Source organism: Verruconis gallopava (assembly GCF_000836295.1).
Source record: "Verruconis gallopava strain CBS 43764 unplaced genomic scaffold supercont1.1, whole genome shotgun sequence".
NCBI classification, from domain to species: Eukaryota; Fungi; Ascomycota; class Dothideomycetes; order Venturiales; family Sympoventuriaceae; genus Verruconis; species Verruconis gallopava.
Window position 1 is genome coordinate 131,206 of NW_015622137.1, and position 14,017 is coordinate 145,222.

At 50.5% G+C, this 14,017-nt stretch overlaps 4 protein-coding genes across 6 annotated transcripts; 2 read left to right on the top strand and 2 right to left on the bottom strand.

Moving 5' to 3' along the window:
• The first annotated feature begins 121 nt into the window (after positions 1–121).
• On the top strand, positions 122–3,543 carry PV09_00058 (uncharacterized protein). The gene is made up of 6 exons (XM_016352726.1): positions 122–438; positions 711–1,091; positions 1,220–1,416; positions 1,628–1,754; positions 1,907–2,227; positions 2,418–3,543. The coding sequence occupies exons 1-6, from the start codon at positions 211–213 to the stop codon at positions 2,997–2,999; spliced, it is 1,836 nt and encodes a 611-aa protein (XP_016218983.1). The 5' UTR covers positions 122–210; the 3' UTR covers positions 3,000–3,543.
• On the bottom strand, positions 3,476–7,258 carry PV09_00059 (uncharacterized protein). Its single transcript, XM_016352727.1, has 4 exons — positions 4,996–7,258; positions 4,863–4,935; positions 4,007–4,802; positions 3,476–3,952 (listed from the first exon to the last, which is right to left on the bottom strand). The coding sequence occupies exons 1-4, from the start codon at positions 7,165–7,167 to the stop codon at positions 3,574–3,576; spliced, it is 3,420 nt and encodes a 1,139-aa protein (XP_016218984.1). The 5' UTR covers positions 7,168–7,258; the 3' UTR covers positions 3,476–3,573.
• A 972-nt stretch (positions 7,259–8,230) lies between these two features.
• PV09_00060 (fumarate hydratase, mitochondrial) lies at positions 8,231–10,332 on the bottom strand. The gene is made up of 2 exons (XM_016352728.1): positions 8,713–10,332; positions 8,231–8,644 (listed from the first exon to the last, which is right to left on the bottom strand). Exons 1-2 carry the CDS (start codon positions 10,146–10,148, stop codon positions 8,455–8,457), a joined length of 1,626 nt encoding a protein of 541 aa, XP_016218985.1. The 5' UTR covers positions 10,149–10,332; the 3' UTR covers positions 8,231–8,454.
• Positions 10,333–10,762: 430 nt separating this feature from the next.
• Positions 10,763–12,960, top strand: PV09_00061. 3 transcript variants are annotated; one of them, XM_016352731.1, is made up of 3 exons: positions 10,763–11,086; positions 11,183–11,219; positions 11,287–12,960. In XM_016352731.1, exons 1-3 carry the CDS (start codon positions 11,023–11,025, stop codon positions 12,842–12,844), a joined length of 1,659 nt encoding a protein of 552 aa, XP_016218988.1. In that variant the 5' UTR covers positions 10,763–11,022; the 3' UTR covers positions 12,845–12,960. The 3 variants fall into 3 exon arrangements, with proteins under 3 accessions (XP_016218988.1, XP_016218986.1, XP_016218987.1); XM_016352729.1 differs by having other exon boundaries at positions 10,763–11,219; XM_016352730.1 differs by having other exon boundaries at positions 11,183–12,960.
• Positions 12,961–14,017: the final 1,057 nt, after the last annotated feature.

Consider the following 14,017-nt stretch of genomic DNA (forward strand, 5'->3'; position numbering starts at 1 on the left):
GGGAACGCCAAGACCTGGCGCGCTAGCTGGAGACAGCCCCGAGACGAGCATGATCTAGACCCACATTTTAGCCAATCCCCCTCGCTCGTCTGATCGCTTCTTCTCCAGACTTTTTTTGCGGAGAAATGGATCCCGGGTTGCCGCGAGCTATATCGAGCTCGTCTCTGGCCATTTGAGAACCGAGACGATGAATCCTTTTCAACTTGACCGATGCTGCCATCACATACAGCCGCTGTCATGTCGGGTAACCCACCCGCTACCGCTGCACCTGAGTCAAGCAAGGCGAAGAAGCCCCGAAAGTCCCGATCCAAAGGACTGCGAGCCACAACAGGCTGCAAGACATGTCGGAGTCGCCATATGAAATGTGACGAAGCCAAACCCCGATGCGGTCCATGCAAGCGAAGTGCTCGAGAATGCGAGTATGGAGATCCGACTCAGGTACGTCAAGTGCACATGTTGAAATGCCTGTACCAGACTGTGGCGATTCACGCACGTTTACAATGACGACCATGGCTCCCAGCGCATCACGATTGAATCTGGAGGGCACATGTTTGCCGAAATTTGCTTTCTTTGTTGCGGGTAGTGTAGGGTATGGCGTTGCAATTGCGTACGCCTTGGTACACAAATCTAAGATGACTCTTGCGGATTTCTCTTTGCACATTGATTCTATTGAGCGAGATTTCGAACAGCAGACTGATTGGAATTTGTAGAGAGCAAGGCCGGCGAGAGAGGCAAGGCCCGCGACATCCACAAGGCCGGATCCAATAAGAGAAGAAATTGCGGCCAGCAATGACCGTCAGTCCGGATATGAGGCTGAGTCCAAAGTAGCCAGCAGCATCTCCAGAGACATACCGGAGAAGAGAGAGAGCTTACCTGAACCTCCGTGGGAACAAGCGAATCCGCTTGAGGTCTTCAATATCACAAGTCCACAGTCAACGCTTAGCTCCACTGGTTTTGGACTCGACGCTCCGTTACGGTGGTTTGACTTGCTCGCTGGCGATGCTAATGCCAATGACAAGGAATTCTCCATGGACCTTTTTAGCTGGGGTGATGCAGCGACGGGTGAAGCGTCGATAGCTCACAATATCGCGGTAAGTCGATCAAACAACACGTTTCCCGCGTCGTGGTTATGTGTCATGCCCGGTGTCGACAACCATGACCTCGAGACGATTCATTTGCCTAAGCGACGGTGTTTCCCCACAACTGATCCGCTAAACAGCATACGCCAGCGGGGTCTCAGCCTTCTCCAGCCTTTGCTGAAGTGCCTTTGCTTCCGCCCACGCCTCTGGACGTCCCAAACAGCTTAGCGAGGGAACCGTGGCAGGTTGCGTATCATCTGCAGGCACGCGAGCTCCCGATATTTCGGCGATTTGTGGATCGCATCGCTCTCTGGATGGACTTATTGGATCCAATGAAGTAAGTCCCGCGTGCTCTTATGTTTTGTTGGACGCCCATCTCCATTGTCAGGCGATCACCTGAGTGCTAGCCAGTGTGGGCTGCTCGTGGACCAAGACGATCTTTGCGCTGCAAATGAATTTTGAATGGATTTTTCATTACATAAAAATGGTCGCTATGAACTGCGAGATGAGTCTATCCACGCCAGCGCGGTCACTAAACATGTTTGCAGACACTTCTCGACTTTCGTACCTCATCTTGCCTTGGACAACGAAGGGTTGATGCTATCGATTCTTGCATTGGGAGCTCGTCACATGTCCATCAAGCCGTCCCCAGGTACCGAAGATGTGGATCGAAACGTATGTTCCGAAGCTTCTCCTTCTCCACATAGGCTTCTCCTCCCCAAGCTTTAGCATTGTTTGAGCGACAAACTCCATATGCCGAAACGGCTACCGCTTGCTGCAGGCTATTTGTACTCCATTGATCGATCCTACTAACATGCTATTTTCAGGTTGCGGTAGAATACTATTACAAGACCTTGCGCTACTTGCAGGGTGCCATGAAGTACGAGTCATACAACCGAAGCTTGCACCTGCACGCGACTGCACTTATAGTTTCCATGTACGAGATGATCGACGGTTATGGCAAGGGCTGGGAGCGTCATCTCAAGGGGGTGTTCTGGATTCAGCGTAGCCGCAACATAGGTGCCGAGACGCCAGGCCTAGAAGGCGCTGGCTGGTGGGCCTGGTTACGACAAGACGTGTGGGCCGCATTTCGGGAAAGAAGACGAGTGTATACTATTCACCGAACGGTTAAGCGGTATGATGAGATGGTATGTTATTCGATGAAATTTGCGCCGGCGGAAATGCAACAGCCTCCCGCACCCATGCTCAACGCCAGGCTTGTGAGAGGCCGGAACGAATAGCATGTTGTTGTGGGAGGTTTGGTGAACGTCTTGATGCCACGAGAACCAGGCTTTCGATTGCGAATGATTTACTGAACATGCAGCTAACCTTTGACAGAACCAGTATGATCTTGCTTCGAAATCAGTATACCTACTGGCCCAATGCGTAAATTACAGCTCGGAACAGGACACCCGCGACAGCGTCAACAACCTCAGCGCCCGTATACATCGCGCTCAGGCCCTCCACAATTTACTCGAAGAATGGCATCGAAATCTTACAGTACACTTCGCTCAGCTTCCCTGGCCCGGTACAACCAACGAAGACGACGTCTTCCAGCCCATTTGGATCAACCCGGCCCCCCTAGCCGCATCGATGCAGATGTACTACTTTGCCAGAGTGCTGCTGTTGGTCCACGAGCCTAGCGCCGGGGGTTACACGGAGTTCACGCGACGTGAGAAACAGCTTAGCGAGGCTGTCGAGGCCATCTGCGGAATCGCCATGACGATCACGGACGAGCCTGCGACGATCACGTCGACACAGTGTCTCTTCGCTGCAGGCCTGTACACACGTAGCCAAGATGTGCAAAAGCGAGCGGCCATCATGAAGCTGATTGACGAGGGCCAGATACGGACGGGTTGGCCCGTGAACTCTTTGACAGAAGAGCTTCAAGCTGAATGGAACTTGGCAGACACTCGCTGAGACTCGCATGAACTGGATATTAACTGCATTTACGACTATACAGCATCCTGGCCTACATTCATTCATGCAAAAATAGGCTGACAACAGCTGAAGCACTATCGCAGCGAAGCCACTTGGAGGCCTTGCTATCGTTACGACCTGATGTGGCATTCCCTTCGTTGTTGATGAGGATAGATAATCCGAACGAATCGTCGTTCATCTGCGCATTCTCGCCGTTGCCTCTGCTGCAGAGGACGGAGAGGCAGCGGAGCCCTACGAGGCGCGAGACTGAAGAGTTTGCGTTCTGCTGCTGCGACGAGAGGTAAACCCAGCGTCCAGATTCTGAATGTGGCGAAAAATATCCACATCTACAAACTATTTTGTCTGGATAGGGAGACATGGTCATGGAAGTGAAAAAGTGCGAATAGCAAAAGAAAGATGACGCAAATCTGAAAGATCTGGCGAAAGGACTCGATGGTCCGACTCCAACTATGTGGGTGCGGCCTTCAGCTGTTCATCAGCATGTGTATATTATTATGATACGTAGTCGATTATCACGAAGACAACTCGACTTCTTCAAAACGATGCGACCTCTTTAATGCACCCTACCCAATTCTCTTGCTCTCTGAGCAAGAACACTTAAATCCAGCATGCTACCTTCGCTCCCTGCCTCTGGCATCTCTTCACCGCTGTAAATGACGTGCACAACCATTCGAGGGTGATACTTCAGGCCGTTGAGTAGCTTGGGGGTGACGAGGAAATATTGTGACGTGTTCTCAGAGCATGCAATGTCCACCATGCGTTCGTGAACCATTCGTTCATTGCGCGGGTCCATACCCTGGTTGATCTCGTCGACGACGCGGAAGGGCGAGCGAGCCATCGATTGAAGAGCCATGAGATAGAAGATTGTCGAGACTGCTCGTTCTCCACCGGATTGGCGATGTGAGTCGAGGACGGCTAGCTCTTCATTCTCGCTGCTCATGCTGTCAGCCAGTTGCAGACCGAAACCAAGGAGAATAGATACGTACCGGAACTTTACTTCAATCTGAATCGCCCATTCCCTAAAGTCGTGGTCGTCTTTTCGCACCCTCACTTGTCCCGCACAACCAATCCTCTCAAAATTGTGGGAGAAGGCAGCACTGATTTTCTCCACCAGTTCATCCAGCTCAGGTTCCCATTTCCGTCTCAAGTCATCAATCTGCGCGTTCAGAGAATCCAAGTCTGTCTGGAAGTTCGCGATGCGATCCTTAACTTTCTCGATATCACGGCCACGCTGTTCAAATTGCTCAAATATTCGTGGATTACCCTCGTGCATCAACTCGATGCGCTGACGAGTTGAGACAATTTCCCCGTCGAGGTGCTCCACACTGGTCCGTTCATCATCCGTGGGCTGCCCCGTCTCCAGGTCCAAGCCCTGTAGCCACCTGGTCATAATCTCCTCGAGTTGCTCACCGTTCTCTAATGTCGCTCTTTTACGCTGAGCGTCCTGTATTTCTTTGACTAATCTTTTGCAAATCACAGTTTGCTCCTTAATACGCGCCTCGAAATCTCGGATCTCGACTCTTCGCTGCTCAAGCATATCTCGTACACGCTGACTTTTCTGGATAAGATGACCTAACTCAGACTCTCCTTCGACGAGCTGGATCTCAAGTTCGGCCATCTCTTCGTAAATTTGCATGCTTCGTTCAAGAGCGATCGTATGATCGATAGCCAGTTGTGCTCGCTCAAGTAACAAACCCTGTTTACGTTGAGCAATGTCGCGAAGGCGGTCGTGAATCTCGTTTTGATGTCTCTGTTTTTCTTCTCGACGCTCGACCATTGTTTCTTTCCATTCTGTTAGTACTTGCAGTGCAATAAATGAGTCTGGGTCTTTTGGACACGTACGAATCTTACGCGGCAAAGCTTCCCATTCACTCCTCGCCTTCTGGCGATCCAACTTTTCCGTGGTAATCGCTTGCTAAGTAGCCGTTAGCAGAGTTCACACATGAAGTTCTTAAAACAAAAAAAAAGAGACTACCTTTTCATCCTCTAGTGACTCTCTCTGTTCCTTCAACTCATTTAGCTTCTGTCTAATTGGTTGAAGTTCCTCCTGCAGTTCTGCAGCATCCACCTCAATATCCCTCAATTTTCGCTGCGCTTGTCTGATTGCTTCTACATCGCCGCCTCCAGAGCTATTCCAGAATTGTGCGGGTCTCACTTGTGACACAACTGTGGACACGGCACTAGGACCGTACTCGCGTCGTCGGTTGACCCTGTACGAGTTCTTGCCCGCTACCCAGGACTGAATCGGCGAATTCTGGAGACGCTCAAATTGCTCTTCTGTAGAATCATGTAGCGAAACACCAGTCCTATGCAGTCTCACTGCATCGCAAAGCATTGAGAGCACCGGCTCTGGGCCTTGGAGAAGGTCGCTAGCGAACTCGTCAAGCCCGTACTCGGCTAGTGCTTCCTTCGCCATGGGCGACTCCCAGAAAGACAAGGGTTTCGGTGCAACCTTGCTATGGATATCCTTGAGACGTAGCTGGTTCTGGCATATCTGCCTGAACTTGTTCCAATCGTCCTTGTTTGTAGCCGTGAATGTGAGAAAGTCGCCTCTCATCAAAAGCGACTCGAGAGCCCCTGCATATCGGGGATCCCTTACACTGCATTCCACAAGAGGAGGGCCATATATCTTCTCCTTGAACTCGGCCTGGTGCGTCTGTAGCCATTTATAGGCCTCGAGCGTGTCTGGAGACGCCTGCATCAGCTTCCGTGTTTGCTGTCCGGAAGCAGACTGCAAGTCCCTGATCTCATTCTGAATTGCTGCAAACTCGGCGCTCTTAGCTTCTGCACGAGCTTTTATGTCCGCTTCTTGAGCCTTTATATCTTCGGCTTTTCGTACAAGCTCACGAATCTGTAGATCTTTCTCTCTGATGCGTGCGTTGTAGGAGGCGCCATCAACAGCAGCCGGCTCTTCAGCTCTTTGGTCCTCCATTTGCTTGATTTCACGATCAAGACGCTGAATCTCCGGGATACGCTTTTTGTAGTTGTTGATTTCAGCATTGCGTTCAACCTCCAGTGCGGAGATCTTGTTTGCCTTGTCTTCAGCGTCTTTTGCCTTTTTCTCAATCTCGGTCTCGAAGCGCTTCGATATTCTGTCCGCTTCATCAACTGCTTCCTTGAGCTGTCGTACGTAAATCTCCTTCTGTTCTGTTTCCTGTAGAGCAGGAGCCACCTGCTGGGTGAGATCTCTAAGCTCCGCCTCATACTGTCTCTTGGTCCGTCTCATTTCATCATGCTTGTTCTTCTCTTGCGCGTATTGTAATGCAGGCCTCGTCATCTCCAAAGCTTGCAGCCTTGTGAGCAGCGTCTGTCGTTCCCTCATGCGATCTACCTCTACTTGTTGTTGCGCATGCCTTTTCTCCAGAGCATCAAGCTGTTTCAAATCCTCCTCACGCTTCGCCTGCATTTCTATACGCTTCTGTCCCAAGATCTTGAGCTTCACGTGCCACGCTTCCATCTCTTCCCTGGCGGCGGCCTTTTGCGTCGACTCTAGCAAGCCCACAGGTGTCATTTGCGCAAACTCGACAACTCGATCTTGTGGCAAAAATTGGCACAAATTGTCGATCTGGATGTTGAATGACTTTACGCACGCCATGACTTCCTTGTGGCTTGCCACCTTCCCGTTGATTTTGTAGGCCGACTTATTTCCCTCTCGTGTGATCGTATGTTGTATCACCGTATTTTCCCTCTGCCCAGGCTTTGCAGCAAGCTCTACCTCGATTCTGGCTTCCTTGCTACCATGCTTCACGAATTCGCCAATATTCTTCGCTCTTCCTAACACCGACGGTTTGTAGCCTAGACCTAGACATATAGCGCACACCAGTGTGGATTTTCCTGTGCCGTTAGGACCGATAATCATATTGAGACTGGGTCCGCAGTTGAACGTTGCCCTTGTGTATGTGACGAAGTTTTTGACCGCAATGCGCACGAGTGAGCCCGCCTGATGCTTCTCTGCGCCTGCTATGGCGGCTCCATGCCGATGTTTTCTTGGTGACCGGCGAAAGCTATCCGGGAGCAATTCACCTTCTGACTCTTCATCTTCAACATCGCCGTTCAGCCTTCTTCGTTTGCTGCCCTGTGAGCTTGCCGTCGACGATAAGTCCGACAATTCATCTTCCTCTTCCTCGAGGTTTCGGCGTCGCGACATGACTTTGACACCTTTTTCTCGCGACGCGAGACAAAACGAGAATATATGGCGAGAGCGTTCGCAAAGGAAATGCGACTCGGGTCTTTTGTTCACGATCGAAAATGTGTCAATCCCCCTCCAAAGTCGCGTCTCCACCTTGAGCGAACGCGTTTGGCGACTTAAGGCAGTGACCTACCAATCAGCGCCTGAGCGTTCCACGTGCGAAAAGAAGCCGCGCACGTGATCTCAGCCTCGTCTCAGCATGTATCAATCGGCAATAGGCTATGCCTCCGTAATTTCTAAGTTAGTCTTGCCCTCTTTATCAGCACGTTGCACTCTGTCCCCCGTTATTGATCTCACATCCGCGAAGATTGATTTATCATGAATTTCCATGTACTTTCTGTTTTCGCGTATTAGATCGTCAATTAGGCAAGTGGATTATTAAGAAAAAGTGGTCACGATAGCTCGAGGGAAATTCTTCAGCCCAGGGTTTAAACATGGAAAATTACTGTCCATCTTTGCGCGAGCTCAAATTGATCATATATCTGAATTTCTACCTTTTTCCACGACCCGGAGGCACGTGAGAGATTTCATGCAAAGAAAAGGACAACGACAAAAGGTTGAATTTGTTTTTCATGGTTCGCTTTTTATTGCACTTCGCTAGGCGCCGTTCGATTCAATGCAATCTAAGGGATAGAACATCTCAGCTTAGCGAAGACTTGTGGAACGTCCTCGAGCTTGGGGATGAAGTGCAGTCCAAAGTGACAACTTGCTTTGCGGAACTTCGATGCGAGAAATAGGATCACAAATAGGTCGGACCATAGGGACGGAGACTCCAGCTAAATCGCACAAACTGTGAACTGAGTATGTATTGCAGCATTTCCCTGGACGTTCGGTCCGTGCCTTAAGGTGGGTCAACTGGCAGCAGCTTATGCAAAGGTGATCTTCCGTTACCCGAGTTCGGAATGAAGCTGTTTTGACAGTACGCTTGATGGGGTGGGCCATTTCAATTGCAGTCAAGCCACAAGTTCATTCACTTGACATAAAGTATTCCCAGCTACAAAGACAATGGAAACGCTAGAAGCAGGGGAATCGCAGATAAAATAGTTTTCAAGATCTAGACGCTATGCTTATCCAAAATTCCACGTACACAATCTTTGGTATACGCTGTTTATACAATCTACCACGCCGTTGCCATAACCTGCAGCATCTCTTCGCGGCTCTACAATTCCCTCGCCTATTTTCAGTCTAGCCAATTTGCATCCTAGAATACAGACAAGAGCCACAACTTCATCCAAATCCCAATATTTATAGTTTGTATTCCTTGGGGCTAATCATAAGTTCAGGCCTCACGTACTTGTCGAAATCGGCCTCGCTCAGGGCTTTGAGTTCCATAGCGCTCTGCTTGAGCGTAAGACCCTTCTTATGCGCGTTCTTGGCGACCTTGGAGGCCATATCGTAACCGATGATTGGGTTGAGGCACGTTACGAGCATGAGTCTATATTGAAAACAAATCGTTAGCCTTGATCGTCGTAGAACACGAGCATCACAAAAGAAAGAACTTACGATTCCTTCATTATCTTGCTGATGCGCTCCTCGTCCGCTTCCAGGCCTTCGACGAGGTGCTTCTCGAAGCTCCTCATTCCATCAGCAAGCAGCCTCGAGCTATGCAGCAAATTCCTAATCATAACCGGCTTGAATACATTCAATTCAAAGTTGCCCTGCGAGCCCGCAAACGTAGTCGCCGCATTGTTGCCAAACACTTGCGCGCAGATCATAGTCAAACTTTCGCATTGTGTTGGGTTGACCTTGCCTGGCATGATAGACGAACCAGGCTCGTTTTCTGGAAGCTTAAGCTCGCCAAGACCGCAGCGGGGACCGGAGCCGAGGAATCGAATGTCTTGTGCAATCTTGAAGAGGGAGGCGGCAAGAGTGTTGAGAGCGCCGTGGGCTTCGACGATGGCGTCGTGTGCAGCGAGGGCCTCGAACTTGTTGGGTGCCGTGATGAATTTGTGGCCCGTCATCTTGCTGACCTCTTCCGCAATACCCTCAGCGAAACCCTTGAAAGTGTTGATGCCTGTACCGACGGCTGTTCCACCCTGAGCAAGCATCCTGAGCCTGGGAAGCGAGGATTCGACACGTGCAATGCCGTTCTCAAGCTGCTGGACGTAGCCGGAGAACTCCTGGCCAAGCGTAAGAGGCGTGGCATCCTGAAGATGAGTACGGCCGATCTTGATGATGGAATCGAAGCTCTTTGCCTTCTTGTCCATGGCGTCACGCAGACTCCTCAGTGCAGGAAGCAAACTCTCCTCTAGATCCAAAACAGCGGCTATGTGCATTACCGTCGGAAATGTGTCGTTCGAGGAGGCAGACATATTCACATGGTCATTGGGGTGCACAGGCTTCTTGCTTCCCATCTTGCCGCCCAGGATCTCAATTGCTCTGTTCGAAATGACTTCGTTCGCGTTCATGTTCGACTGAGTGCCGGAACCGGTCTGCCAGACGACCAGTGGGAAGTGGTCCAAAAGCTTGAGATCTGCGACCTCAGCAGCAGCCTGCTGAATGGCTTTGCCCAGTTCAGGCTGGAGGCCATATCGCATGTTCACAGTGGCAGCGGCACCCTTGAGAATACCGAAGGCGCGCACAATTGGAGGTGGCATGCGGTCCTGGGGCTGGTTGATGTCGAAGTTACCCAGTGACCGTTGTGTCTGGGCACCCCAGTACTTGTCCGCCGGTACCTCGATCTCGCCAAAGGCATCGCTCTCTATTCTCTTGCCAGCAGCCATTCTTGTGGTGGTGGTTGCGAAAGTGCGTCGTGCTGAAGCAATTGAGGTCGAGAAGAAAGCTGTTCGTGGTGCGATGGCTTGTGAAGATTGAGTTGAAGGAACAAGCCGAGCCACGGTCGAGAAACAGGCATTAGCAGCAGCAGGTCTTGCACATGATGCTACGGACCGAGGGAGGGCAGCGTTATGACGAAGCCGTGGAGCTACTGAGCGAATCATGTCGCAGCCTCTGTTTCTTAGTATCAGTACGGTCCAATTGATGAGTTCAGCGCAATTGGAGTGCAGCGAGATGGGGAAAGAAATAGTCAGAGACAAGTGATCAATTGCCAGGGTAGCTTAAGGAAACTTTTTTAGATCGTGCAGGAGAGTTTGCGTCGTTTTGCAGCGGATGCGCGGATCGTTGTCTTCCACAAGACGCTCGGAGAGTTACGGAACTTGGAAGAACATCCCCAGGCCGCTGTCCGCGACCGTAGGCGCCAACAGCGCCCTTCTTTTCCCGTCCTCTTTTGCCGCAGCGGCATCTCATTACGGGGAAAACCATCTGATGAAAAACTCGACCTTGACCAACGCGCCCCTTCTACTCGACGCATACAAGGCAACGACCCTTCGGGACGTATCACGTCCTCCGTAAATGGAGCACCATCCAGTCACGTGCCTGCTCTGGAAGGGCTCTTCTGCACCCTAGTTTTGGCCTTGCAGCCTAGACGCCGTGCAAGGCTGCACGCGGATTTTCAGGCAGCAGGGCTCCTAGGCTGCCAGGCGATTAAATGATTGCCTTGCAGCCCAATATATTCATGCCTGACAGTTTCACGCTCGTATTTCACATCCCCCACCATAAAGCCAAGCGCATGTCTAATTGGCCAGAACCAACACGAGGATGGGGCACCGCCTTCTTGCAAGGCGTAAATGGCACTTGGAAGTTTGATCTGTGCGACGCTTGTGAACGTGACGCTCTTAAAAGACGTATTCCCCTCAGCAGAGGCATGTTGTGCGTGTGGCTCCGGCTGAAGAAACTATTGTTACTCCAGTCTTCGTTCTTGACCAGTGATACAGTCCGCCTATAAGTACCAACATACGATGTGAAAGCTCAATCATGGTGCAGAAATGGGATGATTCAAAACCTGGTTTCCCAGGGAACGACAATATCTACGGCATTGGTATATTACCCAGCGGCATCGCACACATGCCAGAAATACATTGGACTGCTCACTTGGACTATCTTTTCTTCGAGCGCAGTGCTAACGCGCAGTCAGGTATCCGAGTTGGCTACTATACTCAGGCCATTTCAATGTACGCAACGAGCACTTTGGCGAGAAAGACGTGGGCAAAGGAGACCATACGCTAACCTATTCCTCAGCTGGGTCGCCAACTTCTATGCACGTCATGAAGCACCTTATTTGCACACCTTGACAATAGTGTTCCTTGTTGCCTTGTTCGTAGGCCTCTGTCAGCTGTGCAGAACGCCGTCGCAGACGCACGCCGTGGAGCCTTTCATGCTCACTACCATTGCGTATCATACCTTTTTTCTCGGTCTGTGGGACAGAGAACCCCCATATTTACTGCGTTGGGAAGTTGAGTTCCGGAAACGGATCTCTGTCTTGGTCATCTGGCTAGCTTTCAATGGCTTTGATACATGGTACTGGTGGTTCGGAGTATGGAAGATGAAGCCCTCAAATGGCCCGTGGGGTACCGTCATCTTCTTTCCTTACGTAGGAAATACTCCCTTGTTCGGTCCGGATCAGTGGATCAGCATCGCAGCCAAAATACTAAATGCTCTGTCCATTACGATTTTGTCCTGTGCTCTGGCACGCCTTTGTTTCAGCACGTTACAACAGCGGAGTCTGGACATGTTCATTACTGCTGAAAGACTTAGATCGCTTGCATCACAGTGGCTGCAATCGTTGGCCAGATTGAGTGCAGACAAGACACTTGAGAAAACCGAAGAAGACAACACAGCCGCCAAAGAGTGTAGAGTCATAATATCTGCGGAGTCAGATAGTATATCATATCCTGGATCCATAAAGGACGCCTCCCAGAAAGCAGAGCCCTCGCCGGTCTCCCAGCACGACCCCGAAAATCCACCACCTTATCGAAAGCTAACGCGGACAGGAACGGGCCTGTTAACGCGCCGTCTATGGCGTACTATGTCTGGCAAAGATTTTGAGGACCCGTCCGTACCGCCACCAGAATACATGCTGTACGAGCCTCGCTTCGAAGATATCAATGTCGCCTACGATCTGCTTAAGGCAACGACCACCTGCCCCAAACCAAAACCGCGGGTCTGGGGCTACTACGTCTTGCGTACCTGGTTATTCGGTCCAATCTGGATCTTCAAGCTCTGCCAATACCTCGTTACGCAGACCACACATCCATTCAACCCAAGAAAGCTCCTTGCAATCACAACACACTCCGCGAATCTTCAATTCGCGTGCTCGATGTCATATCCAACAATCATGAGGCTGGCTGTGCGTGATCCATGCCTCGCAAACGTGAGTAGCAAAGACCTTTTGCTTGCCTCACGCATCATCCTGTCAACAGAGAAGGTCGTGCATCCCTCACGCGCATGGTGGCTGGCAATGGGCTACACGATGTTAAGCGTTTGCAGCGTCCTTATCATCGGAACAGAACTTACCATCCAGTGGAATAGGATCACGGGCGTGCAGGATCTGACGTCAGTGGGGCAACTGATCCCGTTCACACTAGGCGTAGGCTCGCTTCTCAAGATCCTGTGGTCCGCTATGATGGAAAGGGAGGAAGCACAGGAGTTTTGCTACTTTGGGCATTGTGCCAAAGAAGCAAAAGGGCAACACTGGAAGGAAGCAGGTGAGATGTTCTTGAAGTGCAGGGAGGAACTGGAGAAGGCGAGGGTATCAGAAGCAATGCAGGAACGCAAGTCTGCCGAGGAAAATTGCTAACAATGTTGCGGAAAGCTCGTCCTTGACATCCCCTTTTACTTCTATGGAAGGACCGAATTGCTGTGAATATTAAAAAGACGAGTAGAATCATGGAGACGAAACGTAGCGTAGAATAGATTGTTATTTTGCTACACTGAATTGCTCACACTGCTCAGCGAATCCGCACTCAGGCGTTGGAACTGTCTTAGCCTTTGTATTCCATCCTGATCAGATTCGAAGACTTGCCTTCAGGAGAGTAATAGCCACTAGATGACACCATGCCCAAGGACTAAGTGAAGGCGCACCGCCCCCTTCCATGCCATGAGACTGTCGAACATGTACGACTTCTTTCTGAGAGGCAGCTAGTGGTGATGGTGCTCTTGCAACCGGCGTGACGTGCCTTCCTGCAGGGTCTACATAAGGGTGTGTACACAAGGCCGGGATCAAAGCGGCTAAGGACAAACGTAGCAATAGGAATTTGTATACACATGGTAAATTGTAGCGAGGTTAGCCTTGATGGAAAGTGGTGTAAAAGAAGTGAGAAAATAAAATAAAAAAAAAAGGAAAAAAAAGAAAAACCGGGGCTTCGAACATTTCAGGCGCGAAAAAGACAAATGTAAAAACCACATCCAGCACCTTTATCTCGGACTTATCATGCGTTAAAAGCGGGCGATGGCATTGACAGGCAGGTGCTACCTTGTGCAGCGTATATACATCTGCTGTTCTATGGCTACGGTGAAAATTGGCTGGCCCGTCTATCAAAGGCTAACGGTCGGATCCTCACGTAGACACGCAGGTGAGAGCGTAACAAATGAACTTCTTGTTCATGGTACTTCTCCTAGAGCTTGCTAGGGATGAAGGGGGAATCCATAAAACGGTATAAGCTCAAGGAACCAGTTGGAGGCCATACTCGATGCGTCCTGAGAGAGACCACTGATCCGGAACGTTTACACGTGTTATGGTCAAATTCAATGATCATTTACTATCTTATATCGCTGGCGCTTTACTCTCCTGAGCATCTCTAGCTTTCCGCTTCGCCGACGTGACGGTGGTTACGTATTTGCGTCAGCGAAGCACGACGCTTTGGAACGGTCGCATTGTCACGACAGTCCGCCAATCATGTATGAGGAATTTGCGTTCCGCTACATAGAAAGCTGCGGCAGGCCTTTGAAGACGACAGATCTTCCAAGCAAT